Here is a 24,313-nt window from a genome sequence, read left to right as displayed (position 1 = left end):
ACCTGCAGTGCTGCCTGACAGCGGAGTATGTGACTATGCGGGGGAAACATGGTAAAAACAATAAAATCATGGCCTTTTCCAATTTTTCCAACATTGTAGCCAAGTGTCTTTGCAAACCAAACAATGAACTCTAACTTTGCAAGGTCACCTACACAGCTGATGAGAGAATCAATAGTGAGTACCTTGGAGTCTGTTTCTTGTCACACTAATACTTGGTGAGTTCCTCTGTGGGACGTTTTCTGTGGGCAGAGTGGTGACTACGCTTCGTCTCCTCCATAAGGACGACCCTGACCCCTTAAGCCTTTCCATTTCTCATAAAATGTCAACTCCGACTGGTTTACGTAGTCTCGTATTATCACCTCTCCAACAAAACAATACTTTAAAAGGCACCGTAGCACAGAAACAGCAATAGGTATCGTTTACTGAACACATCTTATACGTTAGGTACCGTGTCATCTCATTTAATTCTCACAAAGCAGGTATATTATAACTGATACCACACTGTCCTGAAATATAATTGTTAAAAAATCAGATTTGCAATGTTAGGCTGATAGTGGCCAGAGGGTGAGTTCAGTAAAGTAAATCTGGTCTGTTTCCAGAATTAACAATAGCAACTACTTTTTTTTTTCCTTTGAGCATCTAATACACATCAGGCATTTTGTATAAATCTCTCAAATCTCAGAGCAATTCTGCAAAATGGAATAAGGATACTCATTTTGCAGAGGAGGAAACGTAGGAATGGAGGGATGAAACAACTTGCCCACCACGAACACACCAGAAGGAGGTCACAGAGCCACGATTTAAACCCAGACCTGAAGGGTCCAAAGACTGTGCACTTTCCACAAGACGGAAACAGGCCCCAAATGCATCTTTCTGCTTATTACATTTTGTGCCAGTGTCAGGAACTGTTTCCTATCTGGGGGAAAAGTGGCCTTAAGAATCACAACACGGAAAGGAAGGTTGCAGATACATGGAAACAATTGCTTCCATTTTGGTGATGGTAGTAATTAGTTCTTCCATTTTTAGGACTGGAAGATTTCTTCTTATGTACAATGCAAATCACAGCCTCGGTCATGATCAGGATCGGGGTCCTTTAGGCCAAAGAAAGGTCAAAATTTTATCTATGGCTCAATTTTAAAAAATAAGTAAGACCTATGACCTGAATTTCTACATTCAACCTTCCTACTCTAAATGGATTTTTCCTGGTTTGAATTTTTACTTATCTTCTTTCTTTTTCAATGTTATAACATACTTTTAAGAAGCTAGGTTGCCTTAAATCCCCCCTCTACACACCAAGTGTCATCAAACTCCTGAACTAAGTCAAGAAGAGAAGGCCAGAATTGAGAATTCCTCACCATGTGACAATCTGGACACAAACCTGCCTATCAGCAACAGCTACCATCAGGCAGAGGCTGGGCGTCGCTTCGGTTTCAGCGCAGGAAAAGGCAGACGCGTTACGGTTCATTCACCTCCGCACAGCTACAGCACGCTCTCGCCTATCCTTATACTTGAGACCAAAAGAATCCTACCAGAGAATGTGAAACCGACTGTGCAAAACAGCACAGCACAGCACAGTCAGAGTCCCTTCCCAGGGGCCTGAAAGAGGCAGCACTGAACTAACCAGCAGAGATGAAGAGGTATCACGATCTGCCACCCAAGCAAAATCACTTGGATAATTAATCCCCTGGGTGATGGAAAAGTACCTACTAGAGTGAAATGAAAATGTAGGATGGATGGCCGTCAGTTCTGCTGTTTAAATAAGAAGGAACAGGTGGCGTGTTATCAAGGCGGACGATGAGAGGTACTTCTGGCCCTTATGCAGGCCTTTGATCGCCAGGCTCCATGCGCTCCAGCCACAGAGGCGTTCCGTTCCTGTAGTTACTCAAAAATGCCAAGAACGTCCCTGTCCCAGAAATGCCTGAAATGCATCCCCTCTGCCTGAAATGCCTTTTCTTCCACTCTCCAGTCGTGAGCTCTTTTGACGTCCACGAGAGGCCTTTCCTATCTGCTCCTTGTGCATTTCCTTTATGGTACTTATTATGACCAGCAATTTATGTTTTAGTTGTTTTTAACTGTGTGTGTGTGTGTGTGTGTGTGTGTGAGATGGGGGTCTCCCCAGTTGGCAAAGGATATAAGCTCTATAAAGGTAAGGATGCGTCTGTCTTGTTCAGCGTTTAAACCTATGCTTGGAACACAAAGGTACTAGGAAAACGATAATAATAGTATTTAATGAATTAACAAATGTGGTACTACTGTACCAGCTAGAAACATCCTCTGCCATTCCAAAATGATCCCATATTCAAAACTTAAAGACACGCATGGAGTCAGCAGAACTGGCAAGAACAGTAACAAGGAATAATCTCGACAGTATTAAAGAGCCGCCCGGCTATACACTTTCCACAGATTTTCTCTAATCTCTACAACCACACCAGCGGGGGTGGTGGTCCCCTTAACAGAGAAAACCGTGACTCCAGAGGATTAAGAGACGTGCCCAGGTACGCAGCTGGGGTTACGGGCAGCAGGGCTGGATCTTGAAATGTGGCCTGACTCCAGAACCCATGTCCTCACTGGTGGTTACTGTTATCTGTAAGATGCACCAAAGTGTCTAGAACAGCCTAGAGGTGCAGATGGCTGTGAAGGCTGCAGTGAGTGAGAAATCAGCCCTGAGCTCAGGGAGCTGAACACGCCCCGGGAGAACCAGCGTCCGCCAGAGGGAGCCGACGCCAGGTGTACACAGCCGCTCAGAGCCGTCACTGATGTTGAAAACTACCAAAAAAAAGAAAGAAAATGAGGAAGAATAAGGGGAAAAGGGAGACCAGGAACTCAAGTTTGGGTGTTTACGACCATTATCTCCTTCTTAAAGGAGTGAAATTCCAGGAATAAACTACCATTAATTATGGATCATGTGTCAGGTACTGTAGGTTTGATATTTCACCAGGAAGTCATTTAATTTTTATGACACCTCACTTAGAGTAAAGGAAAATGAGTTTCAGAGAATTGAATTCTCTTGTGCAGGGACACACAGCTGGAGAGACACAGGATCTGCTCTCGGTTTCTTGATTGGAAGGCTTCTGCTCTACTGCACAATGCTGCCTCACCCAACCTGTGTGTTTGCTTATCTGTACATTTGGTGAGATGAGGAAATACCTCCAAATTCAACCAAGAGGAAGGAGAATGTAAAATTATAGGAAAAAAATCAACTTCGGGGGGAAGATGGCTTTTATAAAGGAACAGTAATACAAAACCCTAAGGTACACAACATTATTTTTCTTGAAGCTCTGACCTATTAACTTCCCATTGGCATTGACTCAACAAGTAAATACTGGGCAATTTCTATTGTACTAACAAGGCTGATCTTTAATACCTCTGTTACTAAGCCGGACTGAATAGGAAGGCAAACAACAGGCTTTTAAGTAAAGACCATGAAGCACCAAACGCCACTTGCTAAATCAATATTAGGTGTTTTGTCACTCGCAAGTAATAACAAAACAGGAGGTAATGATGTCCTGCTTTTGTAATTTCCGTGCGTCTGTATAATCACACCACTATCAGGTACAATGATACGCTGGGAACAGTCTTGCACGTTACTGGAGTGCCTGATAATTTATAATATATTCCGAGACCAATGGAGCATCCTGTTTGTACAGATATGACAACCTTTTATGTAACATTCAACGAAAGGAAAAAGATATTTAATAAAATGCCAACAGTTTTTTACGCTAATATGCGTATAATAAGAAACATTTATTTGAACATATTTCTATGCCTCAAAAATGGTACAGTCAGTACAATACTTATCATAGAAAACACTATTACCCATGTAGCAATTTCATAAATACTAAAACGTAGAGGGTAGAATTTCAAAGATATTAATAAAAATTAAAGATGATGAATTATAAGCAGGTCCTGACCATTCAGTACCACCCCCACTTCTTGAAACTATTCCTTCCCATGGCTTGCTGAGAACAAGAGCCCTTCCTCTCGACTGCTCTTTTTGTCCCTTCTGCTAGCAGCTCTTCCTCGATCACTAATTGTGGAAGGGCCCCGAGGTGTGTCGTAAGTCTTTCTCCTTTTCTCATTCTATGTTCACCACCCAAAGCACACCCACAACATAGCTTATTTATCACCTATGTGCACGTGGCTCCCAAATGAGTATCTCCAGCTCCACCTTCTCTTTTGAGTTCCAGATCTATAAGATGCACTGTCTACTTGACCTTTCCTCTTGGGAATTTCAATGTGTGTAACTTTTCCATTCCTTTGCCTCTTCCTCACCCTCCCCTGAAATACCTTGTGTCCTTAACTAGTGTCTTCTGTCCCAAATGATGTCACTGTCCAAAAGGCAGACCAAGTAAAATCCTGGAGATAATTCTTGACCCTTCTCCTTTCACTCACCTTCACAGCTAGTTTATTCTTATTAATCGATTCATTTATTACCATTTATTTCGCCTTCCAGGTACCTCTGAAACCCACTCTCACCTCTCCTGTACTACCCCAGGCTACGGTCACCCGTCCTGCAGCCTGTTGCTATCGTAGCTCCCGAACTGGTCCACATGCGTCTACGCCGGCCTCCCTGAACTCTTTCCTCAACAAGGTCGTCATAGTGATCTTATCAAAATGCAAATCTGATCACATTACCTCCCGCTCTTCTACCAGCATCTTTAAATACCCTCCTAGTGCTCTTAGGAAAGAGCCCACAGCCCTGGATAGGGCCTGTACGGTCTGGCTGCGAGGTCTGGCTTCCCGGTTCTCAGCAGCCCCATCTCAGTCCGCGCTCCACCGACTCTCAGGGCGTCACCACACTACCCATCTGTCAGGCTCACAGACATCATGTTCCATCCTGTCAAAGGGCTTTTGCACTCAACTGTTTTGCCCCCCTAGAAAATGCTTCCCATCTCCTCGTAGTGTACTTAATTTTGAGTCACTATTTAGGTCTCAGCTCAAGAGTTATTTCTTCAGGAAAGCCTTCCCTAACTATGCCAAATCCCCTATTTGGGCTCTCTTACACAGCGCCTATCACAGCTTTAATTTCACATTTGCTTATGTCATTATGCAATTATAATCTGTCTCCCACCGTAGACCAGGAGTTCCAAGACAGCTGAAATTTACTGACTATTGTAACCCAGTCCCTAACACTGTTCCTAGTACACAAGGGATTGTCAATAAACATCTTCGCATAAATGAATGAATTCAAGTCTCAAACTCAGGACTATTATTACTGAAAAACAAAAACTAAGACTACCGTTAGCATATTGGTATGTCAGAGACATATGAAGAGAGACTGTACAAAGACACTGGTGTACTACAGCTCAAAAGGAAAAGTGAAATTGAACAGAATGACTTCAAGTCTCCTTTAAAATAGACTCTGAAAAGAAAGACATGGAAATAAACTTGAGTAAGAGTTGTGTGCTTACCCACTGTCGGTGAACAGGAACTCCAGATGCGTCATGAAAACTTCCCAACAGGAGACACTGTAGCGCTGGGCCAGAGAAAGAGCAATGCTGTAGACGTTCTCCTCAAGCGTCCTTCACGAATGCCCATCGGCCAGAGGGAAGGGGGAGGAGAGGAACACATGACGTTATTCAGCAAAGAAGACGCTCATTAGTACTGCTCTCCAGCTGAGAGGGGTGCAGCCAGCACAGTCCTTAATAAGACATTTCACAGTAATTCAGGAAAAGTACACCGAAGGAATTTTAATGCTCTTTTTTCCTCTGTGGTGCACTGCAATTGACCAAGGAATTGTCTAGATCAGTGGCCCTCAGCCGAGGGTGATTTCGTCCCCCAGGGGACATCTGACAGTGTCTGGAGACATTTTTGATTGTCACGGTGGCTGAGGAAAAGGAGAGAGCTGCTGGCATCTAGCAGGCAGAGGTCAGGGAGGCTGCCGACCGTGGTACAGTGCTCAGGACAGCCTTTCCCACAGCAAAGAATGGCCCGGCCCAAAATGGGCTGAGGTCAAAAGAGTCTCACCTAGATACCAGAGCCTACGGCCACAAAGCAGTGGAAAGGAGATGGATCCTTACCCTACAGATAGATATTATCTGAGGAAGCACGGTTAGTCACTCAACACATTTCTGTTTTCTACACTGGGCCGGCTACTATGCTAGCTGCTGAGGACATAAAAACAAACAAGATATTTCTTGAGGAACTTACAGCCTAATGGAGGATGTGAAGTGTGAAGCAGGAATCAACCAGAACGGGGGGAGAGCTAAAAGAAACGCTACAGAATTCTGCGAGGATGGAGACGAGAGAGTGACCAATCTGAGCTGAAGATCGGAGAGTAAACAAGGATTAAATAAGTAGAGGCTGTGAAGAGGGAGAAGAGACAGATGGGCTTCTGACAGAGGAAGCAGAAGGTGAGGTGGTGTCACACCACGACCATACAAGGACCTGCATCTTGTCCTGTAGGCAACGGAGGGTCAGTGGAAAGTTGAAACCAGGGAATGGTATCATCAGATTTGAGAATCTCTAGGCATATAAGGAATTCTGGTCCAGAGCACCTACATAAAAGCCATGTTGGTAAGACTACTGCAAGACCCCTACTTCCCAGAAGTGGAGGAAATATAAGGATGGAATTCTTGGTTAGAAGAATGGTGGACAAAACCACAGAAACGGGAATGAAATACCTGTTATCATTAAGTAATACTGCTAAGACTGTACTTACCCCAGCTAAGGAAACCAGGACATCTATACATTTGATCAGCCTGGAGTGGGCAAATGTTTTCTGCGCAGAGCTCGAGAGTAAATCCTTTAGGCTTTACCACCATACAGTCTCTGTAGCATATTCTTCTTTCTATTGCTTTTTATTCTTGTTTTTCCACAAAGCTTTAAAAATGTGAAAAACATTCTATGCTCATAGACTATAAAAAAGAGGCCAAGGACTGGGTTAAGTCTGTCAATACCTGCATTATTAGGTTAACTGTCAAAAATGACTTCTTGGGCTTCCCCGGTGGTGCAGTGATTAACAATCCACCTGCCAATGCAGGGGACACAGGTTCTGAGCCCCGGCCAAGGAAGATCCCATATGCCGCGGAGCAACGAAGCCCGTGCGCCACAACTACTGAGCCTGCGCTCTAGGGCCCGCGAGCCACAACTACTGAGCCTGCATGCCACAACTAGAAGCCCGCACGCCTAGAGCCCGTGCTCCTCAACAAGAGAAGCCACCGCAATGAGAAGCCCTCGCACCGCAACGAAGAGTAGCCCCCGCTCGCCGCAACTAGAGAAAGCCCGCACGCAGCAACGAAGACCCACCGCGGCCAAATATAAATTAATTAATTAATTTAAAAAAAATTTTTTTCTTAAAGTACTTACTGAATACCAATATCCACGTGATAGATGAGAATTCCTGGTGAACAGGGACCATTAGTAGCTCACTCTTCCCTTTGTGGGAGTCGGGCACAGTGCCTGACACCAGGTACATGCTCATTAAGCATTCACACCTTTATTATCTGATAAAAGTGGGAAGTAAGCAAACTATACTCTGTTCTCCTCAAAGTCACCCTAACCGCTGAGAATGTAATAACTAAGATACACAGACAACAAAGGACAACTATAGTGGACTCACAGAAAACAACTGCCATTAAAGTGGACACACAATTAGGGAGAGAATAAAGAATGGTCACATTTGAAGGTGGAGCTGCAAAACAGAAGGAAGCAGGTCCTCTGAGGATTCTTGTATGTGAGACGCTAAAATGCCATCTCCAAATCAGAACTGCTAACTCAGAAAACCCATAGACACTTTGAGACATTTTAGACAAGCCATCTAAAGACTGCTGTATATTTTTCTAACCAAAGGATTGCGGAGAAGATTCTATTATATATTTATCGAAAGCATATATCTGTCCTCTAGGACATAGTTCAAATAGCAAATGCCAGCTGGATACTTAAAAAGAAAAGACAAAGACCAAGCAAAATATTTGTAATTGATGATGTAAGGCAAGCCTTAACAACTTTTATTCTGCACAGTAACCTCTCTTCTAAGAAACCAAGAGCATGGCACCAAGGATTACCAAATGCCCAAAGAAAAAGCCCACTGGACTTGGAAACAGGAAGCCCAGGCTCAACTCCTAGTTGTGTGACCTTGAACAATGCTTTAAAGCGCCGTGGTTCTCAGATTCCTCTTCCAAAAGCAAGGAGGTTGGATTAAATTATCTCTTTGGTCACTTTCAAATTGGACATTAAATGAGCCTATGAAATTATGAACGTCCAGGAGAACAGAGGGGAAGAGAAAAAAAAAATTCTGTATTTCTCTTCTTAACTTAATTCTGCTATAGGTTGTTCCTACTCTCTCGCTTTGATCTCTTTGTTCCCCGCCTCCCTCTAAAGAGAATCTGGGGTGTCTTCTAGTAGGAAAGAAGCCCAGGCTAATATAAAACTGTTCCAGAGTACCAAGGTTACTTTGCCACTTTCTTTAAGATTTAAGAATAAAGATGAAAAATAGCATGTATCACTACCATAACCAAGCCTATCTTTGTAATTTTCAGGTAACTTATCAGGAGAGAGAAATAATCGTTCAACGTAAGCACAGTTTAACCTCGATTCAAGGGCTGGAAGCCTAGACTGAACTGCACACCAATGCTTCCTTGAGAATTCAATCAAGCAGTGTGGGGAGGGCACATGGTGTTGAAGATGTGATGCCTCTGGCATGTGGCAGGTCAAGGTTAAAGTCACAGCTGTGACCTTTACCACCTATGTAAACTTGGGCCACTTACTTTATATCAATAAGCCTCACGTTCTTTAGCTATAAGATGGGGATAACAACATGTTACGTCATAGGGTTACCTTTAAGGATTAAAAGATGTTTATAAAATAAAGTTTACAGAGCACCTAACACAGTTCCTGGCCCATGATAAGCACTCCACAAATTGCGGCGTTAAAAACAAAACACACCTCTAACTTAATGACCACTGTGGGTGAACACACTTAAAAAAAAATTTTTTTTTCACTTTCCCACCGTTTGACATGTAATTCTCATTTGATCTGAACTCATCTGATCGTAAACAAAAAATGAAGACGAGTATTAAAACCAAGGAGAATTCCACCCCTAGAAAGGGACCTCCCCAACCGTACTGCCATCTCACACAAGGGCTCGCTTTGAGCGGTAAGGGACAAAGGAAAATATGGCAGCTGCTACAGGCCTCGAACAAGAGAAAGTGCTCAAGTGGTTGGCTCTTCTTTCTCTAGAAACCCAGGAGAGATAAAGGTGTCCCGGACCCGTAACACTCAGTGTCTCCTCTTGTATTAAGTCAACGGTACCTAACTTTTAACATACTGAGGAAATTAAACGGCCGTGTAGTAGCAAAGTGAGATTCTAGCCAGGAATAAAAGGGAATCTTGTTTTTAAATTTCTATAGTAAGCTTGACACTTTTCACCCCTGATCACACTCTGTCACCTCTAACATGGTACTGGTATTGGATTATCAACATCATAGGAAGCTTTTTAAAATAATTCCCATCCTTACGACTTAAATCTGCAGGCTCAAGATACTGTCTGCATCACTAATCCATTCGGGAAGACACACACACCCCCCTCACAGGACAGGAAGAAGTAGGGGAAAGTCCTGTTCACAGCCGCCATGAATGTGCATCTTCAGACGACTGTGATTAATAGTCCTGATAACTCAACGTGTGCTTGTGCGTTTTAAATCCATCCCTTTATGAGACGAAGGAATCCCTTACTCTGCCAGACCGAGGATGGTTTCCCGTTTGTACTGGTCATCTGCAGTAAACCGCTGCACGTCCACGCCCTTGCGCAGGCCCTGGAGGATCTGAGCCTGAGTGAAGTCCAGGAGGCGTTCGTTGTAGTACTGTAACTGCTTGGTCAGTGCAGCGAGCTCCTCGGGCCAGGCTTCCTGCCCATATCGAGTCACATGCCTGGTGACCATCTTGATTAGCTCTTTGGGATCGGCCTATGAGTAACAAAAAGACTAATTAAAAAAAAAAAAAAAAGTAACAATGGGAGGAAGCTCGCGTCTGCCGGGCACCTGTTTGACCCTTCACACGGCTGCCATGTAATCGAGGCTGAAAACCACCCCGGGGAGTGAATTGCAGAGGCAGCACTTTCTGCAGACCACAAAGACGGGACCCAGAACGGACTCTAGCAGCGGGTTTCTGGACTCCCGCTCTGCTCTTCCACCTTAAAAATCTCCACCCGCTTACAGAATAATGTATGCTTGCTTTTCCAACTACCAGCATCCTATACCAGATCTCTTCTCCAATTATCTGATCGTTTATAATAATTCACCCTGGAAGTAATTTTTTTCTTTTTTTCCACTGTTGTGGCCTCTCCCGCTGCGGGGCACAGGCTCCGGACGCGCAGGCGCGGCGGCCACGGCTCACGGGCCCAGCCGCTCCGCGGCACGTGGGATCCTCCCGGACCGGGGCACCCGCGTCCCCTGCATCGGCAGGCGGGCTCTCAACCACTGCGCCATCAGGGAAGCCCTGGAAGTAATTTTTATCATCACTGACCCTAGATGAATTTTCTTTGGACCATCTAAGTGTTCTCAATAACAAAGAGCTGCAGTTCAATGATTCCACGAGAAATGCCTAAATAGCTAAGTAGAAGAATGTTTTCTCCAGGGGTAAGTGAGGGGCAAAAACCCCATCCCTGTTCCTGAAATCATAAATTTTCCTAGTTTCGTAAGAAAGTATGCAACCAATTTTTACACTGCTCCTTAAATCTAGCAGCTTCTTTAACAACAATGCAATTATTCCAACAGAACAGCTGACAGGAAAGGAAAATAAGTGGTTAACCGACCGCATTTATTTATATTAAAGTTGGTCCAGGTGTCAACAAAACCAACAGCAATGCAGCCATGATTCTGGAGTTACCGAATATGTGAACAACGTGAACTCAATCCCTCCCAATTTCTGGGAAAATATGGCGCATATTTTAACACAGCAAGTTAGGAAGAAAACTCCAGAAGTGTACCTTTGGTTCTCAGAAACACATCTAATTACTGTAAACCACCAGCATTTGTAACGTGTAAGCCATTATTCTGAGCTACACATGAGATTAGTCAATGTCAAGTCCATATTACCTAACCTAGCCTGACATTCTCTCATGATCCTATTAAGGAACAATCTGGGAGTGCCCATAAAAACCAATTAAAGAAATCTTCTTGGATTCCAGAGGGCGGATTTAAGAAAAAGTCAACCTTACTCAATTTTTCCCCTACCCCTAGGCAGGCACTGAGTCCTACTCTCAAAAACCACAGATATGTGTCTCACGTCAGAAGCCGTGGGTTTGAAAACTAATGCTCCGAAGTAAGCAGCTATAAGACCGTCTGTCATTCATTCAACAAGTATTTTTTTGTGCACCTATTATGTACCAGGTGATGTACTAAGATGCGACCCTTTCTTCCGAGAATCCAGTCTATGAGGAGAGACAATCAAGCAAGCGGTTATAAAATGGTGTGATACAAGTAAGCACCGGGGGCTCTGGGAATACAGAGGAGTGGGACTTGGGCACGTATCAGGGAGGTCTTCTCGGAAGAGTTGATTTCTAGGCTAACTGCTCAGGTACCAGAACAGGGAGACAGATCCTGCTAAAGGGGAGAGTACGTGCTCAGCCCGGATGGCCACGACCTGACGGGAAGACGGAGTGAATAAAGCTGATCTAACTGCAATCGGAAGTGATCTGGGAATAAGCTGCGTACGCCCGGTACTTCTGGCAACGGATACAGGCGAAGAAGACCCCATGCCTCAGCCCTCAGTGCCTCTATGGCTGTCACTTAACCCAACCCCCTCCTACTTACGGACTGAAGCCCTGAGCCCCCCCCCCCCGAACCGCCCACCGGGGCGAAGCCCCCTCCGAAGCTGCCTGGTATAGGGATGCTGCAGGGGACCAGCCAGCCCGTCGTCCACCCCTGCTCCGCACCCCGGTGTGCTCTGTTGCTGCCTGCTCTTCTCACACCTCATCCGATTAGCGCTTTCCTGCCTAGGAAGAGAGAGCGCAGGAGCTAATGTCCAATGATCAGGGTTTCAGGGCAGCAGGAGAGCTCTTCTGTAGCTCTTCCTCCAGGGAACTCTTTGGGTCGGTTTTGCGCTCCACCAGCAAACCCACGCTCATCAAAACTGTGAGGAAGGCTTCTTTCCATATACACTCTGACCCTGTGGTTTCAGGCGAAAGTCCTCGGGCTCCAGTTGCCCGACGCGCTTTGAGGGAGAGCCTACAGCCAGGCCGTCCATCTCTGAGTGACGTCCACCCCCACGCATGCAATCGACCACCCCCCTCGCCCAAGGGCTGCTCACAGCTATTGCTCCACATTCGCTTTTCACTTTTCGCTTTCTGGCATCTCAAGGACTCGGTCTCTGTATTGGGAGAGTGGACTCTATATGTGATCTCATTTCTATTCTCTTTGTATTCAAATACTATTTAAGAAACAAATCCCCAAACCAGGTAGAGAGTTAAGCTCCAAAATGGCAGCCATAGAAATAATGAGCATAATTGCTAATACTGATATTTACATTGGCTTTTCTTTATCTTATAGAGAGTTTCAGGTCTCCACATACAACCTTTATTTTCATATGTGGCAAAAAATACCTTTCCTCTCCTTTTGCGAATGAAGAAAATGGCATGGCAGAGTGTAATAAGCGTGGACACAGAGAAGTTACTACCTAGATGACCTTGTGCAAGTTACTTAACAACTGCAAATTTGATTGTCTCATCCATAAGATGGCAATATATATAGCTTGCATGGTTTCACAAAGCCTAAGAGACCACACACACACACACACACACAAACACACAAAATACACAAACCAAGACCTGGCCTTTAGCAGGTGCTCCAAAAATGAAAGGGATTATGGAATTTACTCAAAAGTATGCACCAGTTACACTTTAACTGTACCTCTACTGCATACTTTACATTGCCTTCTCTTGTAAGTATTAAAACACAGCTTCCAGCAGGCAGAGACCATGGGTACTTAGTGGATTTGTCTTTCCTAGAGCACATTAGGGTTTCTTGAACAAATCAGGTGTGGAGTAAAACGGAGACACACTGAACAGCAGTTGTAGCTTTTAAGTTAGTAATACTAGTTTATATTCCAGATCCTTCATTTAGCAGAGATGCAGTTTGGGGCAAGTTGTATCATGTCTCTGTTTCCTCATCTATAAGAGAGTCACCAAGCACACCATCCTCGTGGCTTGCTGGGAGGCACAAACAAAATATTTAAAAATGTCCTTTTCTCTCTTATTATATGAAAGCAAACTGGGCCCAGAGCTTACTCCCAAGAAACTAAAACGAGTGATTGTCAAAGATGTACACATAAACAACTCACAGAAGGCACCTGAATATAAGAACCATTATAGAAACACAAACAAGAACGCTGGAAACTCCTTAGAGGGAGCAATGGACACTCCTGACTCTTCTGGGGCTCAGTTTCTTCAGATGTAGAACAAAGGAGTAGTACAAGATGATCACCTTTCTAAGGCTAAAATCCTATGAATGTATAAGAATTCAATCACGAAAATAAAACAAAACCTTGTAAATCCCTCCAGGTGTGGAACTGGGGAAGTTCTACATCTCACCTCATTGATGCCTCCACTAAACATCAGAACAGACTTCTTTGTTAAAAATACAATTTCAGACCAACAAATTATAACCAGTAGGTCCCTACACAGTTTAAACAACTTTCATCCCTTCTCCTTTACTAAGTAGAAATTGTCTAGCCCCTCTGAATAATTTTTACTTCACATTCTCTGTGCATCAGATGTGTTCACTTTTCTAAGAAACATTTAAGAACAAATACCTAGTATTTCAGTCTTTGGTATGGAACAGACATAGTGCTAAATATACATGAACTGAATCTCATTTAATACTAACAATCTTGGGGGACCAGAGTCTACTAGTACCATCCTCTTTAAGATGGGTAAGGAGGTGAGTAGCTTGACTAAGGCCATTTAGGGTTGGTGGCAGGGCAGGATATGACTCCCAGGCATAACGTCGCCCAAGAAGCAGCCTTTTATATTTGTTGTACAGGGAGGGGTATCTCTGAAAATTATAAGACTCTTGACAAGATCAATGTACACATAGTTCCCACCAAATGTAAATGAAATTTGGCATTTGAGTCCTTTTACAGATGACCAACTTTCAATGATGGACTTAATGCTGTCATTGTGTATTACATCAGGACTGACCTATTTTTAACACACACATTCTCCCTTTCATCCCTTTCACACACATACACACATGTGTAAATACAAATGGTCACAGAGGACACACCATGGCAGGTGTTCAACTGGAGATCCTGGTTTCAGCTGTGTTTCCAGGCATTCTGTCTTCTCTAAGAATAACGGAGAGAGATTTAGAACAGAGAGAATTCAGAATATCGTTTTCTGTTCAACCTCTTGATATAAATATACCTCCTTTTAAATTTCCATCCCAATAAGGTGGTGAAAAGGGGCATTCGATTAATTCCTTGATGATAGGTCTTCAAGGTTATGGATCAAACATTTGTTAAATGTGTAGGAATATTTTCAATACTTTGATTTATTGGGTAAAACATAATACTAATCCTTTCAAAATCTTCCCCAAACAAAGAACATTAGCTATGAGGAAAAAACACAGGAATTGGCATCGAAGAACCTGGATTGCTGGCTCCTCCTTGCTGGGCGTCAGGTTTTCCATTATTAAAATGGAGGCAATTTCTCTCTGACAGACTCTTCCCAGAGACTGAACGAGAGGAGATGGACGGGCATGTTGTCAGTTCCGGCTTTCCATGCAAATTTCCCGTCTTACCATCATCACTACTAGTTTCTAACCCTTCCTTCAGGAACTTTACTTCCTTCATGATTACTTCCAATGTACGATTTAAATTTTAATAATAATTCTTCCCCTGAGCTTATCACAACTTCTCTAAAAATATTCCCAAAGCATCCTCTACTCAGCCCAACACTTCATTTCATACATTCGTTCGTTCACCACACAAGTGCACCGCATTAAAGCTTCTAAAGCACTTTCGCATGATTTTCATTTGACCCTCCCACCAACCCAGTGATGGGCACAGGAGACTGCTGTTGCTGTTTTACAGATGCCAACCTGCACGGCAGGCATCCTGAGCTGGGGCCCTGCAGCGAGGAAGTGAGCCCAGCCCTCCGGCCCCTGGCCTCGTGGGCGCCCCACTCCATCAGCCCTTCCTCCCTGTCTTGCCGGCAGGGCTCCCTCAATGCTCCACACCCGGCCGCACACCTGAAGCCGCGAATTTCTGTGTGCAGAGTATATTCAAACCTCTCTCCCTCTCTTTCCCACCTAATTTCAATGATATGATCCATGGGTGTGAAAGCTCCCGGCCTCTAGGAAACTTTTGAAGGACTTTATGGGTAGCTTCAGAATCTCCCATATTCGGTATCAAAAAGATACTGCAGGGGCTTCCCTGGTGGCGCAGTGGTTGAGAGTCTGCCTGCCAATGCAGGGGACACGGGTTCGAGCCCTGGTCCGGGAAGATCCCACATGCCGCGGAGCAACTGGGCCCGTGAGCCACAACTACTGAGCCTGCGCGTCTGGAGCCTGTGCTCCGCAACGAGAGAGGCCGCGACAGTGAGAGGCCCGCGCACCGCGATGAAGAGTGGCCCCCGCTTGCTGCAACTAGAGAAAGCCCTCGCACAGAAACGAAGACCCAACACAGCCATAAATAAGTAAGTAAATAAATAAATATTTTTTTAAAAAAAGATACTGCAAAAACTGAAAACATAAAAAGGCATCAAAAATTTAAAAAGTGTAGAGAGTTAAATTACTCTAATTTTCCCCCCCCAAATTTGGCAATGCAGTTCTTCTATGGGGTGAAAAAAATACGATTTCTTTAAAGAATATGGTCAAGTCCCTGTAAAAACAAAATGTACATAAATATTTATGACACCAAAATGCTGGATGACTTCATCTACTACTTGCTAAAAGAGGTAATAAATCCATTCAGGCTTAATAGTCTCCATTTCTTGGTAATATTGTTTGGAAAGTTTTGAACAGGTGGTATGTTTCCCCTCTAGGGTTGTTATTTGCTTGAAATAATTTTCTACTTGGTATATTCAATTAGTAGCTTAAGAAAACACATTTTAGAAATAGTTTACCATAAAGTTTTGAATTTCATCCCCTGCTGGGTTTGCTTCTCTAGCATATAAAACTAAAAGACACGTTTCCATTTTTAACTGATTTTATTTTCTGAAACTTTTTAAAAAGAATGATAGAGAAATCACACTTCAAGATGCATTTACGTGGCGAGGGATAAACTAGGAGTTTGGGATTAGCAGAAACAAACTACTATATATAAAATGATAAACAACAAGGTCCTCCTGGATAGCACAGGGAACTATATTCAGTATCTTGTAATAACCTATGATGGAAAAGAATATGAACAAGAATATTTACGTATGTGTATGTATGTATGTACAACTGAATCACGTTGTGTACACCAGAAACTAACACAACATTGTAAACTAACTATACTTCAATTTTTTAAAAAAGATGCCTTTACAATAATTACAAAGGTAAGATATAAATGAAAAAAATTAAGATACAGAAAAATGTGTATAGTTTACTCATATTTGCATAAAAAATTATTATATAAATACGCATATCCATAAACTATTTCTGGAAGTAGACAAAAGGGAAATACTTTTTGTTTTACCCTATTTTCATCATTTGAGGATTTTTGGTCAAGTTAATTAGGACAAATACCAGAAGAGAAAATTCTCTGCAAGTGGCCATTTGCCAATCATCATTATGGGTCTCTAAAAAGCAACACGACCACCTAGTGGGCTGCTCCAAAGCACATCCAGGTTTGCCGCTGGGTGTGGCAGACTCGGGGCGTGCTTCCCGTCAAGATGCACATGCTTTTTATCAGAAATAACATCACAAATTATACCAGTACTTTTATTCAAACCTGGTAGTCTACCTAAGTTATCGTTCCAGCAGCTCAGAACTACAGGAGGTGGGAAGAGAAAATGTGCAAATAGAAACAAGCTGAACTGACAATGAAGTGGAAGCTAAGCTCCACAGAGAGTTATTATGTGTGGACAACAAATTGAAACCACTTTGATTTCAGTTTCCAGGATGATTCATCAGGAGTTTGTCACATCTAATTCCAGACCCAGCAGTGCCGTTTTATACAAGGGGAGATGCTGAAAAGACTCAAATAATGAGTCATTAGGTAATCGATGGACAACGCAAACATACTTAAAACATCCAGCTAACGTGCCCATCCGTGGGGGGTCAGGACTCGAAACTGTAAAACTGAAGGTTGTCTGAACCACAGGAGCTGGAATGATTCAACTTATTCACATGCCAATAAACAGTCACTGAGTAACTGCGGCGGGTGAAGTCCTGGGGACTCAGCGAAGACGGGATTCCTGCCCTCAACAAGGTGACCACGTGGCGAGAAGACAGACGTGCATCAGCTACCGTAGCCTAAAAGAACCACTCCAGTGGGTGTCTGGAGGAGAGCCGTGAAAGACGGAAATTAACTATACCACAACTTTTTAAAAAAAGATGCATTTACGATAATTATAAAGGTAAGATATAAATGGAAAAAAAAATTATTTCAGGCCGGTATCTGCTGAGGCAGCAGAGAAGGCTTCACACAGGAGGCTCTTTGGAGCCCAGACTTACCTATCTATAGTGGGAAGAAGGAGGAGGTATTTCAGGCAGGAGAATTACATCTGCACAGGCACAGAGGTGTGGGAATGGATGTTAAATTAAGAGAAATATACATTCTGAACAGCTGGAGCATAGACTGCAAACGAGCTAGCGTCAGGATCATGGCTGGCGGGGCGAGGAACAGCCGCCAGTTCTCTGAGGGGCTTCCCTGTCATACACAGGAGTGGAGAGTTTAGCCGGCAGCCACCGCAGAGCACGTGCAAACATCCTCCCGGGGACGACCGGCTAGGAACTGCGAGCCAGAGATCACTCAGGTCCTGAACACAGAGACACGCTGCTTCCGAAACAAAGCTAGGGCGGCAGCACATCCAAGCAAAAGGCAGGCGAAGACTGGGGTCCGGAGGTCTAAGTGACAGGTGTCACCTTCTCCCAGAGCAACCCGGAGCAAGTGACCGCATTTCTCTGTGTCTTCCTTTCTGCAACATGAGGCTGCTCGACAGATCAAGCGGGAAGGAATGTGAAAGGTACGAAGACAGCCAATGCCTTCCCAGGGTTAGGCTGACCTTCCTACCGTCCCCTGACGACTCCCGATCACAAGCCCCCACGAAGCCTGCCACTGTCACACCCCTCCCGACACCTTCCCAGCCAGAGAGAAGAGACCCCACCCGGTCACAATGAAGTCTGGTCACAGACTCTACTTCTATGCTTTTCCTCTGCAGTCAGGCAACACTTCCGGGCCTTGAATTTTATAGCGTGGCACTGTAATACTTTCTTCAATATTTTGTGAAAAAACACCACAGCACGTATGATGGGACAGGGATACCTCAGTTCCTCTGTGACAGATTCCGCCCCTCCATCTGGAACGTTCTTCCCCTCCATCTTTCTGGTGCTATGCTAGTCCTTTTCGTTACTCAAAGGTCACCTTCTCAATTGAGGTCTTTCCTGAGCCTGTTTAAATTGTATTCTGCACACACAGTCCTTAACTTTCTTCTTGTTTTCAAAGCTCTTATCATAATCTAATAAAAGTATGCGTTTCATTTACTTATTTTGTTTATGCTGCTCCTTCCTCAGTGGAATGTAGATCTGAAAAGGGCAACGGGTTTTACATATACTTTGCCCACGACCCTCTCCCCAGGATCGAGACCACTCCCTGGCATAAGTGGTCATCTGACAAATATTTGACAAACACACACATAATTCAATTATTTCATATGTACTGAAGAATTATTAGTTTTCAGTAATCCATCCAGGGAACATTTGTTTACTACCCTTGATATGTCAGGTCCTGCTCTAGGCAATGAGGAAAGCAATAAACACCACACAGACACTGGTCTCAAACAGCTCATTTTCTAGTGAGATGAGAGTAGACAAATTCAAGGTAATAGCGTATAAACGTTAGGAGGTAAGCAAAGGGCGGTACAAACGTGCGTAGAGGAGCATCCAACACAGCCTGGGAGCGCGACAGAATGCCAGCGAGTGGCAGGAACCGTGCCTCGGTGAGGTTAAGATCTGAACCAAGTGCTAAGCAAAGGAATGCTGGGGACACATTATAGGCGAAAGAGTACAACATACTGAGTGCCCAGAACAGAGAACACACGGGCTGGTTGAGAAATTTAAGCAGCTTGGTGCGGCTGGCATGAAGGAACATGAAGTTGCAGAAACAGACAGAGGCCAGGCCACCACCACTAGGGCAACAGGAAATCACGGAAGGATTGCAGACGCACGGGAGGATGACCAGACCTCCATTCTGGAAAGACTTCTCTGACAGATGCTTGGAAAAAGATGCCAAAGCAACAAAAAGGAAGAGACAATGATGTTTGATCGCATTTTTCACTCTTCATCTCACCCTTCAGACTAACAACCAAATGCTTTCCACAGAGTTGCCAAGAAGTCTCTGGAGAATCAGCTGGCTTGTGGCCTAGCCGTGTGCCATCCTGACGCTACCAGAGGGCACATGTGTTTCTCTCTGGAGCAGCTGAGAAGGTAGAAAGCACGTGTTGAGGCGTCACCGCTGGGCCACATGAACCCTGCCGGCTTCTATCTGCACTAGGCTTTAATGCTGCTCCCCGAAGCAGTGACCCTGACCAGCAGCTGCCTTACGCCACTGGACCCAGAGAGGGCACGGCTACAGGTGTCAGGAACCACGTCGCAGGGTGGGTGAGGACTCCGCCAAGGCCTCGGGTGAGGCAGGAGACCTCCAAGGGACATCTTCAAAGGAAAGAACAGGTTGACAGGAAAACGGTGACAGGAACAAGACTAAGAGCTAAAGGGCAGTGCTGGTGGGTTGGCATAAGATGAAAGGAAGAAACAGAAATTGGTGTAAAGGGTAGAAAAGGGCAGGAATCAGGTTTCATTATTCTTCACACTATAACACCAGGCTCTACGTCCTTCACAGCAGGCAGTCGATAAATGCTGGAACGATGAAAGGATGAGCAAAATATAAAGACCTGAAAACAAAACACTCATACTTTCTGTTGGGAACACAGAAGAAACCAAGATGGACACACGTTTACTTCTCACCCTCATCTTTCCGTGTTCTACTTCCTCTCTCTGCACGCTTTACTCACAGAAATCTTAAGTGGGTTTTCTTACAGGGTGACTTCAATATCTGAAGTAAGAAACAGTGACTGCCAGATATGAAAGCCGGGATGGAGTTTAATGGTTTTCTCCTACCTTACCTCTCTCAAAGACAGTTCAGGACTTGGGACTTTTAATTTTTGGTTCAAAGTAATTTACTATCGGGGAAAACAGGAAAAATCCAGACTGTACTAGAATTTCCCTTCAAGAGGACTACTTTAAATTTTTAGGTAATGAAACCGAAGATCAGGCCAAAATTGTGGCCCTGCAGCCAGCTCTTTGGCTTCTGCCACAGCCTGAACACGCGGTCTGTCTGGCGAGGGTTTCCAGTCCTCTCACCTGCAGCTCTTCTAATCCACCTTTATGTAACTGTCTCTCATGGATTTATGGTAAGTGGTGAGTTCACTGAGGTCAGACAGCCATAATCACCTTCTCATCTCAACACTCGCTCGGAGGCCACGGCACACATAAGGTGCTCGGGGCGGGGTTTAGGGCTAGACCAGCTGACCGAGCGGCCTTTCAATCCTCTGTATCCATGAAAGGTGGAACATGGTGTTGGGCCCGCAGTGTGACCTTAATACAGATTACACACATGGAAACAGTACATACTACGTGGGAGTCCTGAGCCAGTTATCCAGCACTCGTGTACAGACTACCGAAAAGATGAAGACATTTAAAAGGAGACACCAGCAAACGCCATGAATACTCTTTGCCAGCCATCCAATTGAATGGAATAAGAAAGACACTAAGTAAGTACACTGTTCCCGAAATAAACCTGCCACACTTCCACCTATATAATCACTTCTTTCCCTCAACTGGTAACACAGTAGGTCAATGCCTTATTTCACATAAAAACATACCTGTGATATAAAAGCAAAACAAAGGAAAATTACTAGAGTATAGAATAAAAGTACTGTACAAAGAAAGCAGCAGTAGCTATCGAAAACAAAACAATAAACTCAAAATTTCCAAAATAAAGTAATATATCAACTGGCTAAAAAAAAAAAAAAGAAACAGTCCTTTTCTTGGCCAATTTCATCCCAATATACCTGTTCCCGAGAACAATACCCACTGCCAATGATGATGCCCCTGGGAGAGTAACCTGCACAGCACAGGGCCCCCCACCCACCTTCCTCTTTCCAAATAAAAACTGATGAATGAAAGCCATAGACTCTGCCACAAATGGAATGTTTTCACATACTTAAAGGTCCTTAGATATGTTTTGGATGGCGGAGGCAGCTAGAACTTTGATACTCATGTGAAATTATTTCTTTATAGTCTACTTTGGGTCGGGGAGGAAGAATCCTGCCTCAGTAAAAACTGGACCTTGGATTTGTACACAGAGTGGATGTGAAAGTCTGATCTATTTGCTTACCTACTCTTAAAGTGCTAATTCTCTTAAAATGTCCAGTATATAAAGGAAATAATTTCCAAACGCTGATGATTAAAGGTGGTGTACACAAGTAAACCTAGAGGGCTTCCACTTTCCATCGGCATCTGGAACACTTCCGTGTCCACAAAAGAAGGCACACGTAACTTGAGGCCACGCTTAGGTGCTCACTCAGAAATTAACAATAAAGTTAAATAAAAGTGTCAGAAGCTTGGTGGCAAGTAGGCATAGTGTGTCTCAACATTTCATCTGCATAATTACTACTGTCATATCTCCCTGGCTTAAAAATAAATAAAAGTGCAGCACTGTTCAAAGAACTACATTGCCTACTGTCCTAAATTAGATAGAGCCATCTTCCTCTTGAGAAGTGAGTTAAAAAGCCAACTCTCCATTTCTCCTCTCCTTTAGCCTTTCCTAAGAATGCTGTAAAATAAAATAAATGACAGAAAAGTTAGGGGATGAATCAGCATTCACAATAAATATTAGAAACTCTACTTCTTATTAATTCCTGGAAAAGCAACTACGTATAACACGGAAAAGGCAAAGGCTATCAGCCACTGGGAATGCAAAGCACTCTGAATACAAAGTGCCTCAGTCCCTCCAAAGAGGTAAACGTGTTTTAACTACTTTAGAAAAGCTTAACCCTGCTCATTAACAAAGTGGAAACCATGAGGACTCACCCTGTAAAGAGGATGGCACTTGTCCCTGAAACACGGAGCCAACCGGGCGTAGATCTGTAGGCTGTAGTAATAGGCTGCCAGCTGGAGAGAGAGGGCAGAGTGGGACTGCTTTTCAAAGCACCTGTTAGCGTCTAACACCTAGAAGGAAGCACGACAGAAACAGCTCAGCTGAAAGGAAATTAGCACAACCATCATAAACCATTACATTTCTAGTCCTTATTGTAGAATTCTGGTTCAAAGCTTCTATCATATCAACTCGAGCTCAAGCTCATCTTAATATGACTACATTAAAATTCAGAAGACATCATAAGGCAGATCCTATGCACATGAAAGTAGATTTTTTTTTTTTTGAAAGTAGATTTTAAAATCAACATTTCAGCTCACATTGTAGAACTTACTTTCCAGGTACTGACCACAGTCCTTCCATCTTGCAAGAACAACCAGAAGGAAGTGAAACATATAATAAACAATTTACTCGTGAAAATCCCTAGTAAAGACTTTTAGTTTATTCATTTTTAAGTCCTTCTTTCTTGGTAAGGGTAAACTTACCTGTGGTAAGGCAAGGAGATAAGCAAGAGCCAAGGTCATATCATTCGGTAAAGCATCGCTTGCCAGTTGCAAGAGAACTGAATATAGAAAAAATATATATATATTGCATTATTTTATTAGAGGATCCATGTGACATTCATAGTTACTAAGTGTCATGACTTTAGTTCTTTATGATGTCAACAGTAATTCATTTCAGAGAACTCTTTAAGATCCTTTATGAAAGTCTATTCAGCACCACAGAAATAACAGACTACATGAAACTATGTTAAATGATCACCTTGCCTTAACTCAAATTATGCTGTTGGTTACTTACACAAGAGAAAACCTAACTGGTGCACCTGCAAAGTCTCCGTGCAAATAGATCGGTGAGGATGGCTTCTGCCAGCTAATCTTTTGGTTTTCAAGACCCAGACCAAGCTATACAATTCTGCTTGTCAATGACAGCTACTGTGGAAAATGACCATCTGAGCATTAATGATGAGAGTGACAGCACAGCTTTCTGTGAGTGCAGATTTAGGCTGAATCTTCTGATTTTTACTACAATTACAATAAATGGTTTTGTTCTTTCTCTTCACCACACTCCACAGAAAGAAAACCAGTCTCTTGCTTTGATTACAGAACACCTTAAAATATCCCAACCTTCTACAACTTTTCCACATAACTGTTTCTACAAGCAACGACCTATCAATGTCATGGCTTTAATAAAGGAGAGAACACTGCCAGTAACATCTGTGTTTCTATCCATTTTATATTCATCAGGAGGTATTCCATTTAGGGTCTTAAGTGACAAATACCAGGTACTCTCTGTAATCACCATGTAAATCTTTTATTTTCAAAGAACGGACTCTCCTAACCTTCACTAATGAAGGCAAACAGTATTTAAATAATTCAGAGTAAATATTTCACTTTGTAAATACACCATATAATTTTTTCCCAGAAGATTTACCTTCCTAACTGTGTCTTACTTGAACTAAAATTTAAAGCTATCCATATAATCTGAGCTCGGCTGAGCGCTGGAGCAGTGGGTGCGTGTGTGGTGAGGAGCCAGCTGCAAGCAGCTGGAGCGTCAGAGGCTGACGTAAAACTCAGCGTGTCCTGCGCATGATCTATGGGGGAAGAAACTGAGCTTTCTCCACTGTGCCTCTGCAAAGCGTTCTCTAAACGCTCACCTCCCCTGTGCTCTCCAAATCTCATAAACCAAGTTGGACCACCACTCAGCCTCAAGCCTCCCAAGGAATTGTACTATTCTAGAGATGTTTTCTGATCAAAAGCTACTCATTTCAAGGCCCATTTCCAAATTCAGCCCTTCACTCAGTATCAATGAGAACTTTCTCTGAACCCGATACTGCTCTAAAATAAGAATCAGAGTTCCCGCCCTTTCAGAGTAAACACACTAAGGCCAGAAAAAGTCTTCAAATAAATAATTTAAAAATACAATGCAAAGGGCCCAAATCAAATTGTATACAAACAAGTATGAGAGCAAAGAAGAGTTATAAAATCGCCAAATGTATTCTAGAACACTATCAAAA

At 43.5% G+C, this 24,313-nt stretch overlaps 1 protein-coding gene across 8 annotated transcripts in view; it reads right to left on the bottom strand.

The window, feature by feature from the left end:
- NBAS (NBAS subunit of NRZ tethering complex) overlaps positions 1-24,313 on the bottom strand; it is a 333,351-nt gene that overhangs the window by 98,863 nt on the left and 210,175 nt on the right. For all 8 annotated transcript variants that reach the window (XM_067008085.1, XM_067008087.1, XM_059078230.2 and 5 more), the window contains 4 exons: positions 22,785-22,861; positions 22,236-22,373; positions 9,676-9,905; positions 5,412-5,522 (listed from right to left, as the gene is read on the bottom strand). In XM_067008085.1, the coding sequence (XP_066864186.1) occupies positions 5,412-5,522; positions 9,676-9,905; positions 22,236-22,373; positions 22,785-22,861 (556 nt within the window). The remainder of the gene's footprint in view (positions 1-5,411; positions 5,523-9,675; positions 9,906-22,235; positions 22,374-22,784; positions 22,862-24,313) is intronic.

Source organism: Kogia breviceps, chromosome 11 (genome assembly GCF_026419965.1).
Source record: "Kogia breviceps isolate mKogBre1 chromosome 11, mKogBre1 haplotype 1, whole genome shotgun sequence".
Taxonomy (NCBI): domain Eukaryota; kingdom Metazoa; phylum Chordata; class Mammalia; order Artiodactyla; family Physeteridae; genus Kogia; species Kogia breviceps.
This window is presented reverse-complemented; position numbering and strand designations above follow the sequence as displayed.